The 27,094-nt window shown below is 39.5% G+C and overlaps 1 protein-coding gene across 6 annotated transcripts in view; it reads left to right on the forward strand.

Annotated features, from left to right (window-relative positions):
* CASP10 (caspase 10) overlaps window positions 1-25,775 on the forward strand; it is a 58,619-nt gene extending 32,844 nt beyond the window's left edge. For all 6 annotated transcript variants that reach the window (XM_077747607.1, XM_077747606.1, XM_077747610.1 and 3 more), the window contains 5 exons: window positions 2,824-2,959; window positions 6,417-6,526; window positions 15,838-15,946; window positions 17,090-17,588; window positions 21,066-25,775. In XM_077747607.1, the coding sequence (XP_077603733.1) occupies window positions 2,824-2,959; window positions 6,417-6,526; window positions 15,838-15,946; window positions 17,090-17,588; window positions 21,066-21,213 (1,002 nt within the window). In that variant the 3' untranslated portion in view covers window positions 21,214-25,775. The remainder of the gene's footprint in view (window positions 1-2,823; window positions 2,960-6,416; window positions 6,527-15,837; window positions 15,947-17,089; window positions 17,589-21,065) is intronic.
* The last annotated feature ends 1,319 nt before the right edge of the window (window positions 25,776-27,094 follow it).

The following is a 27,094-nucleotide window of genomic DNA, read 5'->3' on the forward strand; positions in this document are numbered from 1 at the left end:
TTTTATTTATTTATTTATTTATTTATTTATTTATTTACTTTTTTCTAGATAGAGGATGCAGAGAGGGAGAGAGAGAATCCCAAGTGGACTCCACATTGTCAGCGCAGAGCCTGACACAGGACTTAAACTCATGAACCATGAGATCATGACCTAAGCTGAAATCAAGAGTCAGGTACTTAACAGACTGAGCCACCCAGGTGCCCTATCTCTGGAATTTCTTTAAAAATTATAATCTCTCTTTGATCATATGAGAACAGAAATCAAGTAATCAACTCTGCCCTTTCCCTTGGTTGTTGCCATCTTGAGTGCCTATTTGAACACACACACACACACACACACACACACACACACACACACACTCTCAGTAACCCTTCCTCATCCTTATGTTATTTCTCTTTCTCCCTCCTTCCCTCTACTGCCAAACTTCTTAAAAGAATAGTTTGTATGCACTTTTTTTCCACTAAGTCAACTCTGCTGATTCAACACATTTCAATATGATTTGAACTTCCAATAAAACTGCTCGTGCTGAAGCAACATGAACCTCCTCATAACCAAATTTTTAGTTTCACATCATCTTTCCCATGTGGTTTCCTTTGCCTGGAATGTCCTTTTTCATGCTGGCAGTGAAGACATAGTCATCCTTCAAGAATCCCCTTCCAGGGATGCCTGGGTGGCTCAGTCAGTTAAGCTTCTGACTTTGGCTCAGGTCATGATCTCTCGGTTTTTGAGTTTGAGCCTACATTGGGCTCTGAGCTGACAGCTGGGTGCCTGGAGCCTGCTTTGGATTCTGTGTCTCCCTCTCTTTCTGCCCCTCTCCTGCTCATGCTCTCTCTCTCTCTTAAAAACAAATAAACATTAAAAAAATAATAATAAAAAAAGAATCGCCTCCCATGTGCAGCTTGTGTGAAGCCTGCTATGTGGAATAGATGAATGATGAATAAATGAGTGATATCACCATTTAAAGTCATCTTTGATTTTTCCTTCACTTCTTCACCCACTTCCAACTGATCTCTACAACTCACCAAATTCTATTTCAGAAATGTTTCTCAAATCCAATGCCTCTTGCCAATATTTTCTCCCTAATCCACTTCCTTCTCCAACCTATTTCAAAACTTCTACTAAAATCCAAATGTATTCATATTTTTGTCCTCCTTAAAAACTCTATTGCCACTCCTTGACACATGGGACACTTGGCCCAAACTCCTCATATACTGTATGTTCCTGCATGGTCTGATACCAGCCTGCTGTTCTAGCCATGACCTAGCTCTCTCTCAGGGTTTGTACTCAAGCCTCCTTCTCAATGTTCCTGAATCCACTGTCCCTTTTCAACTGTTCAACATGTCTGAAAACTTCTCCCCAGTTCCCACTCTGTTGATGCTTAATGTATGTAGTGGAATAGTGTTCAGAAGTTCCTTTCTTTTTTCTTTCTTTTTTTTTTCTTTTATAAAGAGTTTATTGTCAAGTTGTTTTCCAACAACACCCAGTGCTCATCCCCACAAGTGCCCTCCTCCATGCCTATCACTCCCCCTTCCCCCCCCACACTTCAGTCCTCAGTTTGTTCTCAGCATTCAAGAGTCTCTCATGGTTTGCCTCTAACCCTTTCCCCCACCATTCCCCCCTTCTTCTCCCCCATCGTCCTCCGTTAAGTTCCTCCTAATCCTCCTATACGTGCAAACATAAGGTATTTGTCCTACAATGCTTGACTTATTTCACTCAGCATAACACCCTCAAGGTCCATCCATGTTGCCACACAAGGCCAGATTTCATTCTTTCTCATTGCCATGTAGTATTCCATGGTATAGATAAACCACATCTTCTTGATCCATTTGTCCATTGATGGACACTTAGGCTCTTTCCATGTTTTGGCTATTGTTGAGAGTGCTGCTATGAACATTGAGGTACATGTGCCCCTGTGCATCAGCACTCCTGTATCCCTTGGGTAAACTCCTAGCAGTGCTATTGTTGGGTCCTAGGGGAGTTCTATTGTTAATTTTTTGAGGAATCTCCACACTGTTTTCCAGAGGGGCTGCACCAGTTTACATTCCCACCAGCAGTGTAGGAGGGTGCCCGTTTCTCCATATCCTCGCCAGCATCTAGAGTCTCACAGGTTCCTTTCTAAGGAGCTGTTCTTTTCTGTGGGCTTTAATGTAATTTTGTTCCTATATATTTTTTCATAACCAGCTTAATACATTGAGAAGCCTATTTACTGAACAGAATATGATGCCTTCCACCCCACATGTATTTCAATATTGAAATAATACTGGCTGATTTGTGATTTTTTCCCAGCAGTATTTAAGACATTTTATTTTTCTTTTCAAATGTCAAATATTTACCTCTTATTTCTTTGGTTTCTGTTTTGCTGTGGCCCTAATCTAATTATATAATTTACATCTGTAAGTGACAGGCAGCCTAGCTCAATGGTTAATAAGCGAAACTTTGACATCAGACTGCCGGATTCAGATACCAGCCTTGCCACTTATTGGCTCTGTGACCTTGGACAAGTGATTGAACCTCAGTTATTTCACATTTAAAATGGGGATTATAATAGGATCTAGCCTCATTGGCTTGTTTTTTGGGGTTAATGTACAGCAAGCACTGCCTAGTATGTAGTGAGTTACATATATTTGGTATTTGATATTAATATAGATTGTGTGTTTTACTTGGTAATGCCTCTTCCCCCATGCTATTGAACTCCTCAGGGGCAAACACTCTACCTTATTCATCATTGCAAAATCTGGTGACTAGAGGCCATGCAGGTAATGTTTAAAGAATGAATGGATCCTCAGAAGCCAATTAAATGTGACTCCATTGGTTCTTTTGCAGACCTCTCTAAGTTTCCTGGCATATCTGGAGAAACAAGCTCTAATAGGTGAAGATAATCTGGTGTTACTGGAAGATCTCTGCAGAAAAGTTGTACCTAACCTTATGAGAAAGATAGAAAAATATAAGAAAGAGAAAGGTAACTAGCTTACACTTGCTTCCTTGCACAAGACCATGGGAATTCTTAAACTAATTGGTCATAAATGAAGTTTACTCATCACTCTGATAATATTCTCTTAGGAAAGCCAGAACTCACTCCCCATCTGCTCATTCAAGATGTATTTATTGAATGCATACTCTGTACTAGGCAGAGTTTTAGAAGTTGGAGACACAGCAGCGTATAGAGCAAAGCTCCTGCTGTCTTGGAGCTTATATTCTAGAGAAGAAAAGTTTTAGATAAATGTTTTCTCTCATTCTTACATGAGGGTGAGAGTAGAGAAAATAATATTGAATGAAATAACAAAAAAGAAGGAGGCAGGATTGCATAAGGATGAAGAGTGAGGTCTATGGAGTCAGATTGCCAGGACTACACTTATTGATGATTCAGTGGTTCTTTTCTTAGCCTTTTCTGTGTTTCACTTTCCCTGTCTGTAAAGTGGGGATAATAATACTGTCTATGTCATGAGTATTTTGAGGATTGAATGAAGTAATTCCTATAAAATGCATGTCTGGCACAGAGTAAAATATGTTGCTATGAATATGTTTGTCAGAAAGTCATGAAAACTTTCATATTCTCAGAAATTACTAACAGAGAATTTTATTTCCTTGTTTTTTTTCTTTAATCCTGTCTTGTAAAGGTTGTATTGCTGTGGTATTCTATAGAAGTAATAGCACAGTGTGGAAGTCAAACCTGGTTGGTAAATATTTGTGTTTTTCCAGGTCTGTTTCTCCACGGTGAAATAAGAGCTGCAAATAAAAATGCATGAGTAGCTTTAATGCCACACCCATATTTTAGTTCAGTGAGTCAATCTGGTGTGCAAATGTCTTTGGTTGAAAATGAAACTAGCTAAAAGGAAACTTCTCTCTAAGAATTCTATAAATACAAAAGGAGTTGAGAGACAAAAATACTGTTGTTAAAATCCATAAAATCTCAAACAATAACAAAGCAATGAATAAATGCATAATTTAAGTGAAAGTTATGAAGAATAAAAATGATTCTTCTAACCAAAGTTATCAAGTGAGAAATAAAAAGCAGGGAGTTGATGTCGAAAATATATTTAGAATCCTTACTGAATTCTGAATGCTGAGATTTTTTAACATTACATTGCCATTTTCCTGTAGCTAGCACCCCGCACAAAGTGAACAGGGTAGGTAGTCAAATTATTTTGGATATTTGAGCTCTGGAGAAGGCACTCTAGTGTTTATGTAGTAAATGCCTCAGTGAGTCTTGACGCCTGAGTTTTATATCAGAAGAAGAATTCTAATTTTGATTTTTCTTTTCTACATCCTACATGCTGTGTGATCTCTTTTGGGTGTCAAAATAAAAAAAATGTTTTACTCTGTTATTATCACACCAATACTTCTAGAACACTTCTGACCTAGATGGATAGGATTTTTCCATACCAACCAATTCTCTAATTCTCTGCAGACACCAACTGAGTGTCCTATGATTTAATTCAATTCTGACACTAACCAGAGTTAGTACAGACCTTAACTAAATTAGGCTAAGGGTTCAGTGCCCTAAGACTGCCCCCTACTTCTGATGCCAGTCACAAGTTAGTGGGTCCCCAGAATACTCACAGCTTCTCTCCAACTTGGCTACAAACTGATGGTTCCTATGATCCCCTCCTCAGGGTCAGTAATTTGCTAGAACAGCTCACAGAACTAAGGAAGACAGTTTACTTGTATATTATAAAAATATTTGACTCAGGAACAGCCAAGTGTAGGACATGGATAGGGCAAGGTATGGGGGAAGGGGGATAAAGCTTCCAGGCCCTCTCCAGGCAGCTCACTCACTCAGCATCTCCATGTATTTGCCAACCTGGAAGCTCTCCAAGCCCCTTAGTTAGAGATTTTTATGGAGGCTTCATCTGTAGGCACAGGTGCTTAAATCATTAGCCGTTATGATTTATTCAACCTCTAGTCCTTCTCTTCTCAGAGGTCTGAGTGTGGGGTTGAAAGCTCCAACCCTCTGACCACAGGCAAGCAGTCCCCCTCTAGAGGCTGTCCAGGAGCCCCCAATCACAAATCATCTTATTAGCAAAAGACACTTAGTATTTCAGAGATTCCAAGAGTTTTAGGAGCTGTGTGCCAGAAAAAAGAGGGCAGAGCCCAAATATATATTTATTATTATATCATAGATATCAATATTTCAATGTTGACTCTCTGTAGTCTTAAGAATTTGGGCTTAATTCTGTCATTTAGGATTAAGGACTAAAGGACTGAAAAAATAGTAGGTATGCAGATTTTAGACGTTTTTTTGTAAGTGAATGTGATCCAAAGTCAAAGCCCATTTTTTAAAAATGTTTATTCATTTTTTGAGAGAGAGACACACACACAGTGTGAGTGGGAGAGGGACAGAAAGAGGGGGAGAAACAGAAACCAAAGTAGGCTCCAAGCTCTGAACTGTCAGCACAGAGCTTGACACGGGGCTCAAACTCATGAACCACAAGATCATGACCTGGCTGAAGTCAGACATTTAACTGACTGAGCCACTCAAGCACCCCATGTCGAAGTCCATTATATCTAATTAGGACACCAGCCCTATTTAAGGATTGCTTGGATACCTTTCCGAGTTTTCTTGAGTCTTGGTGTTTGCTTTAGTATTTTAAATTTCTTATTAAAAGTAATGTATCGTAATTATAATAAAATTATGTAAAAATTCAAATAATGACAATAAAGAATTTATTTACTGCTGGTCCATTCCCTGGACATAATCACTGGAGTATATTTTTGTAGCCTTTCTTCTCTATATGGAGACAGTTTGTGAGTGTGTGTGTATATAGATAGCTAGATACATATATATTTAAATAAAATCATGGTAATCATATTCTATAATTTGCTTTATTCCCACCTAATATATCTGATATTTTCTATGTACATATACAGACATAGCTCATTTTTAGTAATGGTTCCATAGAAATACACTTTATTTACATACCATATTTATTATTAGAAAACCCGTATTTATTTAATTACCACTTTTGAATGTTTTTCTTGAATGTTTTTTTTTCTTTTCCTCCTTCCTTCCTTTTTCTTCTTTATCTGTTTTGCTATAGTCTCAGTTCTCGTTTTATGTTTTGAAGTAATGCCTTTCTTATCTCTTCTTGGCCATTATCTGACACATTAAGTACCATATGTTCTGAAGCAGAAGTTAGTACAGTGTATAATAATTTTAAGGAACTAGTAAAATTATAAAAAGAATAAAAACATAAACACAATAAGAAATAAAATATAATACAAGGAATGAAAATACAATGATAAAGAAAAACACTTTATAAATTCCTATTTTTTCTAGGTATATATGTAGGCCTCTTTAAGCAAATGGCACTACAAATCTACAGGTCCCTATAAAATATTTTTTGATGATTGGTTATCTTGGATTACTACTAGTCAGAAGATGATTTTTGTTTTACTGTCTGTGATTCTATTTCCAGCTTCCCAGGTAGTGGCACCTTCTGTAGACAAGGAAACTGAGTCTTTGCGTCAAGGAGAGGAAGAAGTATTTTCCCATTCAGATGTTAAACAATTCTTTGGAGCCTTACCGGTAGGTTTATTGGTGTTGGTAAATGTTTAATGACCAGCTCTACCCTCCACCCTCAATTCCCTATCCCAAAAAGAAAGAACAAAAAAGAGAGAAAGGAGAGAGGTACTGATCTGTAGTGTTTGGTGTATATGTTCCCATTATGACTGATTTGAAGTTACCACCTTGACATCAGTTGGATTGAAGAATTTCTGAAAATCGGACAAATGGCTCTCACTAGCTGGTTTGAGTTGACTCCAGTACACCACTGGATTGCTTTGAAATGGATTGTTTTATCTGTGCAATTTGATCAAGGCCAGCTTCCTGAATGTACAGCCTGTGCAGTCCCACATTACCCATGCTTTTCAATGCTCAGCTGTCACTGTTTTAAAAATTCTTAATAATGAGGGCTCCTGGGTGGCTCAGTCATTTGAACGTCTGACTTTTGATTTCACCTCAGGTCATGATCCCAGAGTCTTGGGATTGAAGCCCCATATCAGGCTCCTCACTGAGCCTGGAGCCTGCTTGAGATTCTCTCTGTCTGTCTCTGTCTCTCTGTCTGTCTCTGTCTCTTTCTCTCTACCTCTCTCTTTGCCTCTCATCCCCACTCTATCTCTCTTTCCATAAAATAAAAAAAAAAATTTTAAAGTTCTTTATGTATGAACAAAGGGCCTCACATTTTATCTTGCGTGCAGCCCCACAAATTATGTAGCCTGTCCTTTCCAGAGGACAATAACTGGGTTTCTATAGTGCCCAGCAATAGAAGGTTGAAGAGAGGGGAAACATTGGAAGATTTGCAATCTGTTTATTTTTATTTTTTTTCTTTTTCTTCTTCTTCTTCATCTCCTTCTTCTTCTTCTTCTTCTTTTTTTTTTTTTTTCTTTTTGGTGCCATAACCTGGGAGCAGTCTGTTTCTTATAACACAATCATGATCCTTGGAAGACACACTCGGCATTCTTCCCTGGAATTTATGTTTCTTCCCAGCAGACTTGGGCAGTTTTAGTTTGCTAACATCTAACAGCATCAGTGAAGTTATCTTGGCCTTGGATATTTATTTGTGATAAAAGACAACATAAAATTTACCATCTTAATCATTTTTAAGTGTACAGTTCAGTTCTATTAAGTGCATTTATATTGTTGTGTAACTAATCTCCAGAACTCTTTTTATCTTGCAAAACTCAAACTCAATATCTGTTAAACAGTAACTCCCCATTCCCCCCTCCCACCAGTTCCTGGCAAACACCATTCTATTTTCTATCTTTGTGAATTTGACTACTCTAGGTACCTCATATAAATGAATTCATATAGTATTTGTCTTTTTGTGACTGGCTTATTTCACTTTATATAATGTCCTCAAGGTTCAACCATGTCACAATTTTCTTCCTTTTGAAAGCTGAACAATATTTCATTGTGCGTATGTACCATATTTTGTTTATGTGTTCATAAACAGACATATGTTTGATGGACATATGGATTGCTTCTGCCTTTTGGCTGTTGTGAATTAATACTGCTATGAACATGGCTATACAAAAAGCATGACCCAGAAGATCATGCTTTCAGTTCTGGGTATTTACCCAGAAGTGGAAATGCTAGATCATATGGTAATTCTGTATTTCACTTATTGAGGAAACTTCATACTGTTTTCCATGACAGCTGCATCATTTTTCATTTCCTCCAGTAAAGCATAAGGGTTCTATTTTCTCTAAAACCTTGCCAACACTTGTTATTTTCTTGTTTTTTTGATAGTAGTCATCCTAATATGTATAGGGTGATATCTCATTGTAGTTTTGATTTGCATTTCCCTAATGATTACTGATGGTGAGCACCTTTACATGTGCTTTAGCCATTTGTGTTATCCTTCTTGGAGAAATGTCTGTTGAAGTCCTTTTGCCCATTTTTTATTGGATTGTTTGTGGAAGTTTTATTTTTTATTCTTAAAAATTCTTTCATAGCTTTACTACTTTCATGGTTTCATGTTTTTACAGTTACAATTTTTTATTCTTAAATTTAGAAATAATTTCAATCTTATGGAAAAGTTGAAAGAATGTGAGTAATACTAAGAACGCTGTGTACTGTTTTACCAGATTCACTTCCTGTTGTTGACTTTTATACCATTTGTGTTTGCCTTTGCTTTCTTTCTCTGTCTTTATCTATCTACCCACCTATCTATCATCTATCTATCTAAACACACATAATTTTTTTCCAAACTTTTTGAGAGTATCTTGCACATATCATGGCCCTTTACCCCTGAATATTTCCTATGTATTTCCTAAGAATAAGGATATTCTTTTACATAACTATAGTACAGTTATTGATGCCAGTAAAGTTTACTTAATACAATACTTTCAGCAAGTTGAAGTTCCACATTTCAGTTTTTTCTGTTCATCAAATAATATATCCTTTATAGCTTTTTTCCCCTTCCAATACATAATTTATCTGGGATCATTATTGTACTTAGTTGTCATGTCTCTTTAGTCTCCCTTAATCTTGAACAACTTTTCTTTATGACATTGGAATTTTTGAAGAATATAGTCACCTTCACTATCACCTTTTATTAAAAAAATAGAATTTTCTTCATTTTTGATGTGCATGGTATTGCCTGTTTTTTGTTTCAAGCTTTATATATTCTGGCAGGAATACTACCTAAATGATGTACCCTTCTCAGGGCATCACATCTGGAGGCAATGGTATCTATCTCCCCTCCGTTTGTGATGCTAATTTTGCTTGTTTGGTCAAGGTATTGTCTGATTTCTTCACTATAATTTTGTATGGTTGCTATTTCTTCCCTGCAACTTGTAAGCAAGTGGTGGGGAGACATTTTAAAACTGTACAAATATCCCACTCTGCATCAAGAATTTCCCCTAGATTTCATATTCATTGATGATTCTAGTGTGATTCAGTATTTACTATGTTGATTGAAAAGCAGTGATTTTCAAACTCCAGTATTTTCTCCACATTTAAGTCAGCACTCAGCATTCTGTTATATGCAAGAGCCCTCATTTCTCCGCCAAAAGTTTTTTTTTGCCCACTAAACTTAATCCTTCTCTGCACCTACTTTTTAAACTAATTTTGTGTATGCTCAGATACTTCCGTGCATGTAGAAAATACACACACACACAGGACTTTGCTCTTTGCTTCATAGAAATTCAGTAGTTTCTAAGGGGTGTGGCTCAGCCTTGGCATGTAGAGTACTGCTATTTTGCTGACCTCAGAGGATTCTGGCTATGGCCAGATGAAGATGGGGGTACTTTTCGTGGTACTTAGAGAGTATAGGAAGCTTTTGGAGGCAGCACCTCACATTACATGCCTTCTCCTAGACTCTCAACGTCAGAAGGTGTCTGAAAAGTTATCTAGGCAGGAAACCATCAGAATCCTAGAGGAGAACACGGGCAGCAACCTCTTTGACCTTGGCCATAGCAACTTCTTACTAAACATGTCTCCAGAGGTGAGGGAAACAGAAGCAAAAATGAACTCTTTGGACTTTGTCAAGGTAAAATGCTTATGCATTTTATGTGAAGGAAGAGTCAACAAAACTAAAAGGCAGCCTATGGAATGGGAGAAAATATTTGCAAAAGACATATTGGATAAAGGACTAGTATTCAAAATCTATGAAGAACAATAACTCAGCACCCAAAATATAAATAATCCAGTTAAGAAATGAGCAGAAGACGTGAACAGACATTTCTCCAAAGAAGACAAACAAATGGCTAACAGACACAAGAAAAGATGCTCAATATCACTGATTATCAGGGAAATACAAATCGAAACCATGATGAGATACCATTTCACACCTATCAGAATGGCTAAAATGAACAACTCAGGAAATAGTAGATGTTGGCAAGGATGCAAAGAAGGGGGAACCCTCTTACACTGTTGGTGGGGATGCAAACTGGTGCAGCCACTCTGGAAAACAATATGGAGGTTCTTCAGAAAGCTAAAAAAGAATTACCTTACAACCCAGCAATTGCACTACTCAGTATTTATCCAGAGAACACAAAAATACTGATTCAGAGGGGTACCTGCACCCCAATATTTATAGCACCACTATCAACAATAGCCAAACAATGGAAAGAGACCATATGTTCATCAACTGATGAATGGTTAAAGAAGATGGAGTATTACTCAGCCATCAAAAGGAATGAAATCTTGCCATTTGCAATGATGTGGATGGAACTAGAGTGTATCATGCTAAGGGAAATAAGTCAGCGAAGAAAAAATACTATATAATTTCACTCATATGTGGGGTTTAAGAAACAAAAAACAGATGAATATAGGGGAGGGGAGGGAAAATAAGGCAAAAACAGAGAGGGAGGCAAACCATAAGAGACTCTTAAATACAGAGAACAAACTGAGGGTTGCTGGAGGGGGTGGGTAGGGGAATGGGCTAAGTGAGGGATGAGCATTAAGGAGGGCACTTGTGATGAGCACTGGGTGTTAAGTGATGAATCACTGGGTTCTATTCCTGAAACTAATACTGCACTATATGCTAACTAACTTGAATTTAAATAAAATCTTGGAAGGAAAAGTAAATAAAGTAAAATTTGAGTATTTGGGATATTAATAAAAAACTTATCTAGGCAATCCTGGTCCCGGATAAAATGAAACTGATAAATCATATCATGTTTCATTTTCACCTTAGAGGTTTTCTTACATAAAAGAGCACTGCCAACCATTGCATTTAATGAGAAGAAACTGTATTTCAAGTAACACCCCCTAATTAATTAAATTGATTTACATTAAAAAGCAAATCAATATTTTTGAGTGTGGCATATGACTTTCTTAAAGAGAGACATATGATTTCTTAATATTAATATTAAGACATATTAATTTCTTAATCTTTGTTGAAGAGATGTAACAGCAGCTTCTTACTGGCTTATTGGACCCTTGTTATTTGAAAACAGTGGAAAGAAGACCGAGCATGGCTAGGCAGTGGGTCGGTCGTTCATTCATTCATTCATTCATTCATTCATTCATTCATTCATTCTCTCTGACAGAGATTTGGAAGGGAATCAACAGAAGATGCAGCATTTTCAGAGAAAGGGCCAGGCTGACCTTAAAGTTTATTTCTAGTCCCTGTTCTGGCTGATTATATCAGTGCAAGGAAGGAGACAAATCAAGGAAACCCGGGTCCTGGGGATACTGGGCAGAGCCTGCTGCTGTATCTGTGTGGCCCTTAATTCCAGAAAAATTCACTCAATTGCTTTCAAAACCAACTGGATAAACCCAGAAAACAGCCTGGTTGGTCCTTGGATGTCTCTGAGAGAAACTAATATTTTTCAGGAAGGAAAATATGGCTTGCAAAAAGAAAGGCCGGAAGTGTTTTGGAGAGTGAAACTAAAGTTCTTTTGCATTTGTTCCCTCAAAGTTGGGGAATTCTGGTATAGTGCACCCTGGGAGTGAGGTGGTGCACCTTTGGACTGGCTTGAAGATAAACTCCTCTCTTGCAGCCAGAAGCTTGGTGGGCTCCAGCAGGGACGCATCCCCGGGAACTTGGGGGTGACTTGCCAGTCACCTCAAACAGGTCTCCTGGTGCCACGCAGCATATGGCCAGTGGCAGCGTTAGCCCGTCCCCAGAACCCCTGTGGGGCTTTCTGCTGTAGGCTCAGGGTAAGGGGTTCGCAGGTGGACTGAATGGGGTAGATCATACACAAAAGAGGAGGGCCCCAGGCTATGTTTCAATTTTGCATTTAATGATATAAAACGCTTATGTAAGCCCAAAGTAAAAACTATCAAGAGAGTATACTCAGGGGAGGCTCTATTGCATTCTTGCCCCTCTTCCCCTCCCTCCCTCCATAGATTACCATTTTTATTAGTTTATTTTTAATTTATCCTGTTGTTACTGTTGAAAAAAACCCAGCCATCTATCCCTTTATTATAAATGAGGTGCTCCATTGAAATATTGTTCTTCACTTGACTTCTGTCATGTAATGGTGTCTCCTTTACAGAAATTGTCTTTTGTATCCTGCTCCATAGCTCTTGTACCCACTTCTTAGTGGTGGACACTATTTCTGGGTTATTTCTGGACTTTAGTTATTTCAAATAATGCTGCAATGAATAAAAATATCTTTGTGTATATGTCATATTATAATTTTGCCACTGTGTCTTTGTGAGCCTCCTCCTCTGAAAGGAGAGAGTTGCCTTTTTTTTTGTCGTCACTTGCGGCTGAACTTTTCTGTGGCTGGGGATTAGGTGTCTCTCCTTCTCTGCATCAAGTCCAGCTTTTTGGCCCTCATCCTAACTGTGTGGACTTCCTGCATTTCATTCCTTTCCTGTTTCCTCAACAGAGGGTTTCCTGGCAAGATCAGCCCACGAGGAGTAATGGTAGATGTTTCTAACACATAACTTGGATCAGTATGGCAGAAATAGGACCATCTGATAGTTACCAAGTAATTTGAGATGTCTTGGGGGAGAAAGATAACAAATTAGTGGAAACTCATTTCTTATCTCATTTCAGGCATGGATTCTACCAGGCTTTTCTGTGGGAGGATGGAGAGGAATGGGTGGTTTGTTCTCTGAAACCCTTGCACAACAGCGTCTGGGGAATGCAGGCACCTGCTCTCCTTCTACTCTTCAGAATTAGATCACCCTCTGTAAGGACGGAAGGAATATTTGGTAGGGCTGAAACCCACAGGCCAGCATGACGGAGCAGAATGTTGACTCTGTGAGAACATCTGATGTCATGTGGCTCCAGAGGCTGCTTGTATTTTTCAGAGGGAGAGGCCAGAGGGAGGGACTTGGCAATGGTGTATTTAGTGCCCTGGATTCTTGCCCAAAAACCATGACCTTAGGAAGATATTACAGAATCTGCTACAGGGTTAAGCAGCTGATGAGCAAGTTTTTGGCATAGTCTCTCTGTGATATATAAAGTTTATAAGAGGCCATTCCTTATTTTTTTTTTTCTGGAGATTTAAACTTCAGAGTCCAAACACTTAACATTCCTAGGAATCTCTGCTTTCTGCCTAAGCAGGAGATTGCATGATAGAATGTTGGTGAGAGTTACCATTACTGACCACTTGTCATGTGCTAGGCAGGCACTGTTCTAAGAGCTTTCTAGGGCTTATCTTATTGAATCCTCCAATCCAGAGGTAGGTACTACTGCTATTCTCACTTAATTATAAGGAAACGGAGACTCATCCTGTCTAGTACTTTCCTAAAGGGACACACAACTAGTGAAGCTGGGATCTGAAGCCAGGAGTCTGACTCCAAGCTCACCCTCTGAAGACCTGGTTCTACCACTGTGTAGCTTCAGCCACTCAGGCAATTGCTTCCCTTCTCTGAAGAATAAGTGAGTTTCAGTTTTGCAATTCTGTGGTTTGGAAGTTTGGACATGGCTTCCTTGGAGTGTTACCTTCCCCCAACGTGAGGAGGAATTTACAGGTGCTCTGTACAACTGAAGTTTGGCTTCTTTTTGCTGTGTTCTGTGGTCTGGGGATACTGGATTCACTCAGCCTGAGCTGTGCACCCAGGAGTGACCCTTAACTATAGTTAATAACTAACTCAGGCCTTAGAGACGAGGGCAGAGCTTGTTGGATTCTACTGAAAACTTGCTGGGTGTGGGAGAAGAAAAGTTTCAAGTTTCATTTTCCTGTACTACCATGTGACAATGCATCACTGGCTTCATCTCTGTGGTGGATTCGTATTTAGAGGAACCAAGGAATTTGCAGGAACCCTTCAGAGCAATGTGATCTTCAGCCAATGCCAAAGACATGACTGAATGAATCCTGGGCCATGGACTGATTTTTGCCTTACCCAGACTGGGTTCTCTGGGATTTCTTTCCCCTCACCCCCTCTTCTTCCTGGTGTCCATCCAGCCTCTCTATATCCAGTAACGGATAGATGCTTACCTTAATGCAGCCAGGCTTTCTGCCAGAAACACTTGAGCTGATTCACGTAATCTTGACTCTCAACGCATCCTCTGTAAGGAAATCTAAATGTTTGGGGAAAGGTATTTGAAGAGTCTGAGAACTCTTTCAAGGTGACAGAGAAACCAGGGTCTCCATAGAAATGTTGGAAGCATCTGCTGAGACTCTAACTTCTGAAACCAGCACATAGGTGTTCTCCAGCTAGGGTCCATCCCTTAATGGCTTTGAGGGCTCAGAGCTGTTTGTTTCTGTCATTGTTCTTCTTTCTGTCTCTGTGATTATCTCTCTGATTACCCCCACCTTTTTCTGAAACAATCAGAAGTGTGTTCACCTTTGCCTATGGAGGCAGTGCTGTTACCATTACAACCACACACAGTCTTTGAGTTATTTCCAGGTAGGGGAATTTTTTTTTCTGTTGACTGAAGCCACTTCTTTTCTGCTTGAATCAAAGATATACCTTATTTTTAGGAGATCATTTCAGCCACACAGAGGCCCCACTGAAACCAACTCAACGCATTTGTAATCACATGCTGTTTACAATAACTTTCAGAAATAATTGCATGTCTTTTATTTTATTTTATTTTAATGTTTTATTTATTTCTGAGAGAGAGACAGTGTGAGCAGGGGAGGGTTGGAGAGAGAGGGAGACACAGAATCTGAAACAGGCTCCAGGCTCTGAGCTGGCAGTCAGCACAGAGCCCGACGCAGGGCTCGAACCCACGAACCGTGAGATCATGACCTCAGCTGAAGTCGGACGCTTAACTGACTGAGCCACCCAGGTGCCCCAGTTGTACATATTTTAAAATTCTCACTGTGATCTCTGCAAGAGAGACTTCTCTGTTTTCAGAGGAGTCAGATCACTCCAGGATCTTACCATCTGAAAAAGAACTAAACATTTGATATATTTGTTGTCTTGTTAGATCCTTAGTTATGCTTCCTTCACTTTGCTAATCCAAAAAGGAAGATTTGGAGTGCCTGAGTGGCTCAGTCAGTTGAGAGTCTGACTTTTGATTTTGGCAAAGGTCCTGAAATCGAGCCCTGTCTTGGGCTCCATGCAGAGCATGGAGCCTGCTTGAGATTCTCTCTCTCTCACTCTCTCTCTCTCTCTCTGTCTCCCTCTGCCCCTCTACCTGGCTTGAGCTAGCTCTCTCTCTCTTTCCCTAAAAAAACCCCACAAAAACCAAAAAAGAAAACAGAAAGGAAGATGCTTTTGCAGGAGCTTTTGATATGCCAGTTAAAATACATATTCTGTTATTTAACACTGCTAATTGACATTCTGCTATCAAACTGAGTGAAGTCTGTATTTTTATCAGTACCTAGCATTTCACCTCGGACTTAACTGAGTAATTCTAAACCAAGACCACAACCTTGAGAACTCTCAGCCTTTGGTACTAATAAATGAAGTGATTGGTTAGAAACATTAAACCCTTAAAATGAGGATTCCCTATAAGTGGTTCTATTTCTTCTTTCAAGGAAACAACTGTGTACAGGATGGATCGGAAGCACAGAGGCCACTGTGTTATTGTCAATAACCACAGCTTCACCTCACTCTCAGATCGACAAGGGACTCATAGAGATGCTGGTAAGAAAATCTGAATAGTTTATAAGATGCAAGTTGGGGATCTTAAAATCATTTAAAAAAATTTTTACATTTTCTTTCTGTAATTTTTACCTTCCATTTAGATGTAAGGATGATATTGGAAACCTGGGTGGCTCAGTCAGTTAAGTGTCTGACTATAGCTCAGGTCATGATCTCAGGGTTCATGGGTTGGAATCCCACATTGGGCTCTTTGCTGACAGCGCAGAGCCTGGAGCTTGTGCAGATTCTGTCTCCCTCTCTCTCTGCCTCTCGCCTGTTCAGCTCTGCCTCTCTCTCTCCTTCTCTCTCTGTCTCAAAAATAAATAAATATTAAAATAAATTAAATGTAAGGATGATATCATAAATGTTCTAAGTCTCTTATATATCTGAGGTGTCTTAGTCTACCTGGGCTGCTATAATGAAATACTGTAAACTAGATGGTTTTTAAACGATACACATTTATTTCTAACAGTTCCGGAGGCTGGGAAGTTCAAGGTCAAGGCTCTGACATTTTGGTGCCTGGTGAGAGCCTGTTTCCTAGATGGCAGTCTTTGCTGCATCCTTACATGGCAGAAGAGCTTTCTGGGGTCTCTTTATGGGCTCTACCCTCATGACCTAATCACCTCCCAAAGGCCCCTCTTCCTCATACCCTCACTTTGGGGGTTAGTATTTCAACATACGAATTTTAGGGGGACACAGACATGAAGACCATAGCATATCACTAATCTGCTGAAAGAGCAAAAGCAGTCCCTGACCATTTACAACTCTGTAGGTTGGCAGAAAGCATGGTGCATCAGCAACAGAGAACTTGGGTTTGAGTTCTGGCTCCACCACAAACTAGTTTGTAACTGTGGGTGAGTCCTGGGGCCTTGGCTTCCTCATTTGTGAAACAGGATGAAACTCTGCTCTCTGCTGACTCTCAGGACCGTTGTGATAGTGCTGTGGGTACTATAAGAAGGTAGGTAAATTATAAAATTTTATTGTTATGAAAGTAAAAAAAAAATCCAAGCTTCAGGTTACTTGCTGTGCAAGTTTTATAACTATTAACATTGGAACAATGTTCCACCCCTTCATTTTATTTCATTTTACTCTATTTCACTTTATTATTTCCCCTTTCTTTTCTTTCTTTCTTTTTTTTTTTTACAGAGTGCTTGGAGCGTGTGTTTCAGTGGCTTGGGTTCAGCGTACATATATATCATAATGTGACCAAAGGGCATCTGGATGAGGTTCTGAAGGAATATAAGAGTCATCCAGGCCATGCTGATGGAGACTGCTTTGTGTTCTGTGTTCTGACCCATGGGAAATTTGGAGCTGTCTACTCTTCAGATGAGGCCCTCATTCCCATTCGGGAGATCATGTCTCACTTCACAGCCCAGCAATGCCCTGGCCTGGCTCATAAACCCAAACTCTTTTTTATCCAGGCCTGTCAAGGTGAAGAGATACAACCTTCTGTATCCATTGAAGCAGATGCTGTAAATTCCGAGCATGCCCCTCCTCCCCCTTCCCTTCAGGCCAGTGTTCCCATTGAGGCAGATTTCCTTCTTGGCCTGGCCACTGTCCCTGGCTATGTTTCCTTCCGGCATGTGGACGAAGGCAGCTGGTATATTCAGTCTCTGTATAATAATCTGAAGAACTTGGTCCCAAGGTGAGACATTTGAGTTGTACCGTACACCTACCTGTTTATCCATCTATCTACTTACCTGTTTGTCTGCCCGTGCATCCACCTGTGCATCTGTCTGTCCATCCATCCATCTACTCATCCATCTGTCCATCTGTCTATCCATCTATTCATCCATCATCTATCCATCCATCCATCCAAATATGTGTCCATCCATCCAACATCTATTGATCCAATAAACCTATGTTGAGCATTAGCATATAACTAGAAAGGAAGATAAAGAATTAAAAAAAAAAAACAAAAAAACAGTCCCTGCATTTGAGTTGCTCACAGTCTAGAGGAATAGGAAAAGTAGATGGGAGAAGAGCATCCCCTGTGGCAAATTCACATTATAAAGCATAGGTGTTATGGAAACATACAGAACTAGTACCTCACCCAGATTTGAAGGATAAGGGAAAGCTTCTAGAGATGACAAATAGATGTTAGGTAAATAATTTGGGCAAAAGAAATGTTGGGCAGAAGGAAATAGTATAAATAAAGGAGGGCCTTTTGTTTGTTCATTCATTTATGTATCAGTTATGTTTACTGAGTGCCTATGAGTTGCCTTTGGCATTATATCTTTTATCTCCTGCCAATGTTCTGACAACTTTCCTTCTGTATCTGTCACATGCTCCTTACCTGGTATCCTGGAAATGGGCCTTCATCACAGTTCTGCCCTGGACCCCATTCTCTGTTCTTTTAGCTTTGGGCAGCTTTATTTATACCCTGGAGGCTACTTGACATCCATAAAAATGTCTCCAAAATTGCCATCTTTGGTCCATTAATATCTGAGTTTTTGGAGAGCAAAGTTGTTTCATTCAACTTTATGTCTTTAGCACCTGACACAGTACCTGATATATTGTTGAGCTTGATAAATATTTGCTGTTAAGGACTGACTGAGTGAATCTCATTCTTTGGGGTCAGTCCAATACATTTCTTACAGCCTACCAGACATCCCACTTCCTTCTTGCCCTTGGCGCTCAATTCGGTATGCATAGTCCTTGATTCATCTTCTAGCCCTCTCTAGCAGCCTCCTTTTCCTGAATTCACATTTCTAGAAATGGTCACAATGTTCTGGAAATTCAGAACTAGGAATTCAGGATTGGAACCATGAGTCAACCTTAGCTTTTCCATCTTCTTCATTAATCTTAATCTTTTTAATTAATGGAGGGATCTCCATCCCCACCATACCCATCATAAACCAATGTCCTATGACTTCAAAGACAGGGTGGACTTATCAAGGACTTACTATGTGTCTACTGTCCTGGGTACTGAGCTAGGGTATGTTATGAACAAGAGATACAGAATGTCTTCTCCATGGAGTTTATGGACCAGTAAGTTAGTGTATGTAAGAAGATAAATATTTGAATTAATAAGATAATTTCAAGAAGTGCTCCCTGCTATGAAGAAAACAAATAAGATATTATAGAGAATGCCACAGAGAGCTACTTGAGAAGGCTTCTTGGTAGAGGTGATATTTCAAGTGAGACTAAATGGATATGAATCAGCCACAGGAAGATCCAGAGGCAGAGAAAACAGCTGTGTGAGACAGGATGCAAGGACTAAGAACCAGACAGGGCCTGATGTCCCACTTTAACATAGCAATGATGATGAGGACGAGTAGTGGCAATGCTAATAATATTAAAAATGATGGTCAGTGGAATATTATAAAAATGATGGTCAGTGGAATATTATAGCCAGTGTTCTATGTGCTTTACATAAATTTACCTCATTTACTTCTCATGGCAGTCCCTAAAATGGGTATTCTTATGGTCCTTATTTTAGAGCTGAGAAAACAGAGACATATTTAGTGTGAAGTAAGTGACTGTGCCTAAGACCACATGGTCAGCGAGTGATGGAACCATGCTTCAATCCTGAATTCTGTTTTCAGAGCCTATGCTTTTTTTCCCCCAGTGGTATGAATTGCCTATCCCTGGAGCATTTTGGCAAATGTTAAATATCCTGCAATCCCAGGCTCAAAAGCCACCTCCTCTATGGAATCCAGGAAGTGCTTTTTTTCCTCTGAACTTGCAATGGAACTTTGTCATACTTTTCATATGGTGTTGATCACATTCTGCCTTATAGTGTCCATTTTGTGTGTATGCCATATTTGGTACATGCTTCATGTCTGCATTTGAAGTGCCTAGAAACTGTGTCATGTTTATCTTTGTATATTCTTCCTCAAACCAAGAACAGAGAGGACATTATTTATTCATTTATTTACTTATTTATTTATTTACTTATTTGGGGCTTTAAATTTTTATTTATTTATTTTTATTTATTTTATTTTATTTTTTTAAAAGTTTATTGTTAAGTTGGTTTCCATATAACACCCAGTGCTCATCCCCACAAGTGCCCTCCTACATGCCCATCACCCCCCTATCCCTACCCCTCTCCCCCATCAGCCCTGTTTGTTCTCAGCATTCAAGAGTCTCTCATGGTTTGCCTCCCTCCCTCTCCCCCACCATTTTTCCCCTTCTTCTCCCCCGTGGTCCTCTGTTAAGTTGAGAGGGCATTATTAATAGTAGGGTCCCTTGGGGCAACTGGGTGGCTCAGTCAGTTAAGCGTCCAACTCTTGACTCCTGCTCAGGTCATGATCTCATGGTTTGTGGGTTTGGACCCTGTGTCAGGCTTTCCATGCTGACAGGGTAGAGCCTGCTTGGGATTCTCTCTTTCTCTCTTTCTGTTCCTCCCCAACTTGTGCACATGCACATTCCCTCAAAATAAACTTTAAAAAAAAGTAGGGTCCTTCTCTATCACCTACCTATTTATTCTATCTATCTATCTATCTATCTATCTATCTACCTACCTACCTACCTACCTACCTACCTACCTACCAGCTTGGAGAAGAAACATGAAAAAATAATTATATGCAAACTTCCTTTGTGGACCAAAGGCCTTAAAATGTAAGTTGTGGGGCACCTGTCTGGCTCAGTCAGAAGAGCATGAGACTCTTAATCTTAGGGCTGTGAGTTCAAGCCCCATGTTGGGTGTAGATTCCTTAAAAAAAAAAAAAAAAAAAAGGGCACCTGGCTGGCTCAGTCAGTTAAGCATTAAACTCTTGATTTTGATCAGGTCATGGTCTCATGGTTCATGAATTCGGGCCCTGGACCAGGCTCCACACTCTCAGCATGGAGCCTTCTTGGGATCCTGTCTTTCCCTTTCTTTCCCACCCCCGTCCCCTCAAAATAAATAATATATAAATAAACTAAAAAAAATTAAAATGCAAGATGTGGCTATTATAGTGTTCTTAAGCACTAAATGTAATATTGAAAACTTTTATATAATTTAGCATTTCTTTTTTTAATTTCAAAATAAGCATTTCTTTATATTTGAGAGGATACCGGTTAGAATTTTGGCCTGTTAGATTAGGAAGAAGCCACGTGTTTTAGGATTTCTTTTTATGACCTGGTATTTGATTTCTGTACCCTCATGGAAAGTATTTTTTTTTTCATCTGCCCGCAGACATGAAGATATCTTATCCATCCTCACTGCTGTCAACAATGATGTGAGCCAACAAGCAAACAAAAACGGAACAAAGAGACAGATGCCCCAACCTGCTTATACACTACGGAAAAAACTAGTATTCCCTGTGCCACAGAAAAATCTTTAATTGTAGTGTGGAGTTCTCAATGACTCTTTGACTTGAAAGAAACTTTTGGTCATCTCTTCCAATCTCCTACCCATCATAAGAATCAGTGATAGATGGTGAGCCTGTCATTCCAATAATAGGAAATATCCTATTTTATGACTCAAAATTCTTTTTTTTTTTTGACAAGTCTAATTGTTAGAACACTTTCTTTATTGAAGCCTTGGATTGTAGTCTTTGCACTAGTTGTGCATGAGCAAAAGCAATTGTCCTTGGTTTGTGCATCTCTGAGGTAAAAGGTAGTACGAGGTACATTTTAAGGTTTCTTTGAACTCTAAAGAACCACTATTCTTAACCTCCACTGAGCTTTGATTTCCTCTGTGTATGACTACCCCTTGTGATCATTCAGTGTCCCCTCTGTATGGCCTTGTTTTGGACATTGGATAATGATAAGATCACACAGGCTTCTCATCTACACATCTACTGGGGTGATAATTTTGTCTATACAATGACCATTTCCTGCTTTAGTATAAGGAAAGGGTTCCTACAAGAACTGTTGATTTTGGGTTGGGAACAGGTTTGGTTCTAGGAAGATGATGGTTCTTCTAGAGACAACTCAGCCACTCTGGGAGCAGAGATTTTACAACCTGAGGTTAAATTCCCTGCTGATTAGAACTTTTCAGATGCTGATGACAGAACACCCACGTCAAACCAACCAAAACAAAGAAGGGAATTTATTGCCTCATTCATCTGAAAACACACTATTGGGTAGTGCTGGCTTCAGGTGAAGCTTGAATCAGGACTCAGTCTGCACGGTAGCATCTCTCTTGTAACTTCTCTTGGTGGCTGTACTGTGCCAACTACAGTCAACAGCCCCTGCCTTGTCTCCAACATGCTCTGTTTCTCTGGCCTAAAGAAGTGAGGAGAGAGGCAGCCTTAAGGATGAAGCTATTCACAGAAGTTGTTGTTCCCTCCTTAGAGAGTTGTCTGATTATGCCTTGTGTGTGTGTGTGGGGGTATGGTTCTGTATGGAAGCCTTGCTACTTTTTACATTAAGGTTTTGAATATCTTTATGTATGTAAACATTTTTTTCTATTTCAAGAGGAATTTTTCTTCCTTTTTTTTTTTTTTCTTTCTAAAAGAGGGAGATTGAAAGTCCTGTACTTAAAGCCTTTATTTATAGATGAAGAGTTTGAGTTTGCCCAAGGAGGCAAAGTGATTTGCTCTACTCCCCCAGCCAGTTATTGTTGACAGGGTTTTATTTCCCACTTGAGTGAACTGGAATGTTATGGGACCTAACAAGGATTTAGGAACATTTCCTTGAATATGTAGACATCCATGAAAGATATTTGGGAAAGAAGAAGAATAACTCTTAGTGATGCCTGATTTTGTAATTATTGATGTGAAAGTCAAATTGATTTATGGTGTATTTGCTATGAGAAATATTCATAAGCAGTTTTTTAAAAATTATATAGCTGATATACATGGATTTGAATGTAGCTTGGCCAAGGAAATGAGTCTAATATAGATGTCAGGATTTTCTTTCAAAACCTTTGTATATACAAGTCAAAGCGAACAGCTGGTAATTACAGTCCTTCCCAAATTGAATATACACAGCTTTTGGCCACTTTGTAGTCCTCCGCAAGTGAAGGATGGGGTGGTACAAAACAAAGAGCAAAGGATCTGGAAACAAGCGTTTTGGTTTCCATTTTGCCTTGTGACTCTCTTGCTCTGAGACACTAAGTGAAACTAGTTTTTTGAGCCTTATCTATAAAGTACAGAAAAATTACCTATTTAAGGTAAGGATGAGGTGAATGTAAATATTCATTTAAATCTAGTTGTTGTGAGGTGTGTACAAGACCTTTCATGGTGGATAGTTCTGGCAGTCACCTAACTGGAAATATAATTTGAGTTCCTTTGTGTCTAATTCCAGCTGAATTTTAGCCACAAATCAATACTAGCAATACCCACTGATGTCCTCTTAGTGAAGAGTTGGTTCTTTGCTCACTGATTCACAATGTCCCCGGCAGCAGCAGGCTAGCTCTTGGCTCTGAATCCATCTGGACAAAACGTTACTAATGAACTCTCCTTCCTCAGCAACATTTGGTGTCTGATGCAGTCCCGGTCCTGTGGTTTATTTCATATTTTTGTTTTGCTGCACCTTACTGCTTGTACAAAGTTAAATTCTAGGATCGGGAAACTTTCCCATGAACTTTCTGTTCAGAGTTCCCCAGTGAGCACTTTAGGGATCACTAGACATTTATGTCTGTAAGTCACATGCTTATGCAGACACCAGGAGTACAATCATCCTTCAGTCATTTCTCCTAAATGGAGCATCTACACACTTGTCCCTTGTCTGTGTGTGTGTGTGTGTGTGTGTGTGTGTGTGTGTGTGTGTGTATGAGAATTTAGAGTGAAGCCCAACAGGTGATTTGGTCACAGCTGTTCAGCAGAGGCTACCGCCATTGGCTGTGCAGACATTTGTGAAAGAAATGCACAGACCAGTGAGGTTTCTGTATATTTTGCCTAGTTTTGCTCAACCTACAAGAGCTGCAGTTATATATTTTTTTGTTTTCTGGGTTTTTTTCCTGAAAAGTTGGGTTTCTACCAAGCAACATGAAGGACGTGAAAACTTTTTGTAGGATATTATGCAAATGTCAGTTATTTAATAATACTACTACTGGTGTTGATTATTATTAGAGATGTTAGTCACCACAGCTTCCTACTGGCCTCTGCTGCAGGACCTCACCATGATAGTGGGATGGTGTGATATCACCAACATTTCCCTTAGCCAGTGCTCAGGTAATTCGAACATACAAGCATCTGGTGCAGTGTGGTTACTGACCACTTAGAACAGACATCGACCAGTATGTATAACACTATGGTGAATGCTGCTGAATAGCAGCCCCTTATCAATCAACAAGCTTCCGCTGAGGTAGACCAAATAAGAAGTTTACCTCATTTTGTAGATAACTTTTGTGCCATATGTGATTCACAAAATCTTCTAAGTGGGATACTTTCTGAGTGATTTAGTTAAGTTGTTCTCAATCTTGTAATTCTTGGGTCCTTGGATGTTTGTTGGTTATTCTCAGGGTCTATGAGTTCTCCGCCTTCACTTTGAAGTGCTAGAATTCCTTTTTGGTGATCATCTTAAACATTAATAGAGATGCATACTGGCTCTTCTGCATGATCACTTCATATTTGAGCAGTGCCAAACAACTTTTGTGCCCACACCCTGGTGCCCGCAGAAAGTGATGAACTTTTACATTGAGCTTTTTAAGGTAGCATAGATTAGGGTCCATGGCCAGAGGTACTCAGATTTATTGTCAGGCACCAGTGGTTAATCTGTTTGAAACCTGTTCCAGTTCATCCTCTTAACCCATGATAGACTCCTAGTCCACCATCCCTCAACCCCTGCTTAACTCTCAGCAGAGGAAACTCACACTACACACAAAGTTGTGGGCTAGGGAGTTTGGAAGGACCCTAGAGAACCCATGGTCCAGCCTTCAGGATATTAAGAGGATTACTAAAGTCTTATAGCTGTTAGTGGAGGATTTGCAATCCTGTGTATTTCCTGATTTGCAATCTTGCTGCCTGGTTTTACTTTTGGACAGCTTTAATTGTTCTTTTCCCCGTGGCGACTTGAGTCTACCTGCTTAGAACATACTTGAATGCACCGCCTCTCATTTTAAACTCTGGGAGCCATACCAAACACATATAACTGTCTTCTGGTGAAGTACATGTTTCATGTGACAAGGTATTTAATTTTCTTTCTGGTAGGGTCTGGCTCTCCTCAAAATTCTGCAGGGGTTCCTGGGACTCAGTTGGCTGAGCGTCCAGCTCTTCTCAGGTTATGATCCCAGGGTTGTGATCCAGCCCTGCATTAGGCTCCACACTGGGTGTGCAGCCTGGTTGAGATTCTCTCTCTTTCCTGCTTGCTCTAAACTTAAAAAGGAAAAAAAAAAGTCTGCAGTTTGCTTTTAAGGATGTGAATATCACATTTGTATCTTTGAATAGTAGCTAAATTCCTGAAAATGGAAACCTTTTAAAAAAGCACTAGGAGAAATTCTTTGTTTAAAGAAAGACTGACTTGCTAATACAAAGAAGCATTTTATAACATAAGCATATATGAATTTTTAAAAGAGGATTTTTCTATTAAAATTTTAAGTTGTATTAATTTTTACTTTTTAAATCTATTTTTGAATAGCCAATATCTTTACATTGTTCAAAGATCAAAAAATACAAAGAGGTATTCAAGATAAGTCTTGCCTGCATTTCTGTCCACTAAATGCCCAGTCCTCCCACCTTCACATCCCAGAGATAATTTCAGAATTTGGTAATGCAAATGCAAATACAACAAACACAAATATATATGTATTTTAAAGTAGACATTTTTTTAAACAAAGTACATACACTGTGAAACTCATATCTCTCATTTGGTTTCATTTTAAATGATTCTGTAAGATGCTTGGAAATACTGGTACAACTCTAGAAAAGGAATAACTTTATGAGCTTTGTGGACTGGATACTTGTAAAGAGAAGTAATTGACTTACCAATAAAATAAAGGGATTTTTTCCCCTTTTTATCTTTGAGTGATATCTTTGATTTTACCTGATAACTTTTTCTCTGCTTATATAGTAATATACACACATTGTGGAATATTTGGGAAATAGAGGAATATACAAAGAAGAAGAGTTAATTCATTTATAATTCCATTTTGGCATACGCTTTCCTACTTTTTCACTCTGCATTCATCCCTGAGCTTCCCAACCACCTTTAAATCAGCTTAACCACCATATCCTCGCAGTCATGCATCTAGTAACCTCTGTCTTTGGCAATATCTCCACCCAAGTCTCTCAATTTCAAACATGCCTCTCTCTCTAAGCCACCTCCTACCAGTCCATCTCACTTTGTCTAGGCCCCTGCCTCCCAACAGTCTGCAGTGCCACTGGAGCCTCTGGTTAGTCCATTGACCCTATCTGCCATCTTTTCGAGGCCGACATTGTCCCTCACTTCTTCCCTCCCTCTACCCAGCTGGAGTCCACACGTTATCATTAGACTCACTCTCTTACACCCACCCTTGATATTCTTGCCTTTCCCTTGGTCCTAATCAGAGGGCAGAATCTAAACTTTGGCTAATCACATATACCTGCTTACTGCAGACTTGTAGTAGAATTCGTGGTTGTCGTGGGGTGGCTCAGTCAATTAAGCATACGACTCTTGGTTTCAGCTCAGGTCATGATCTCACAGTTGTGGGTTTAAGCCCCACACCAGGCTCTGTGCTGACAGTACCTCTCTTTCTGCCCCTCCCCTGCTCTCTCTCTCTGTCTCTCTCAAATTAAATATATAAAAACTTAAAACACACACACATTGCAGACTGGTCTCATTCAAAACCAATGACCACAAACCTCAAACACACTTTCAGTGATTCTTAGCAATCCTGTAACATTTCCCTGGTTTTGTCACCTTTTGCTTTCTCGGCCCATGTTACATCTTTTGTCTTTTCAGACCTCTATCATCCTCCATTCTCCTCACTTTCATTTGATAGTCTCACTTCACTAAGGGAGGTAATCAGAAAAGATGTCCACCATCCACCACCGAGTCTCCTGATCTACCTGCACCCTAACCCTACTGGCTGCTTTCTCTCCTGTCAACAGTGGGTGCACCTTCCCGTCTGGACTTCTCCCAAGAGTCAGAACCTCTTGTGCAAGGACTGGCCCATCCTGCTCACTCGAGGATACCACTCTCATATCCCTTCTTCTCTCTCCTTCTCTATTAACTGTCCCCTCTCTCCCAGATCATTCCCCTGAGCACACAAAACATGCATGATTTCTCTTCCTTCCAAACTAAAACCAAAACAGAACCTAAAACCCTGAATGTGGATCTTCTGTCACATGATCAGAA

The sequence above is a fragment of the Crocuta crocuta genome, unplaced genomic scaffold (genome assembly GCF_008692635.1).
Source record: "Crocuta crocuta isolate KB4526 unplaced genomic scaffold, BGI_CrCroc_1.0 scaffold159, whole genome shotgun sequence".
NCBI classification, from domain to species: domain Eukaryota; kingdom Metazoa; phylum Chordata; class Mammalia; order Carnivora; family Hyaenidae; genus Crocuta; species Crocuta crocuta.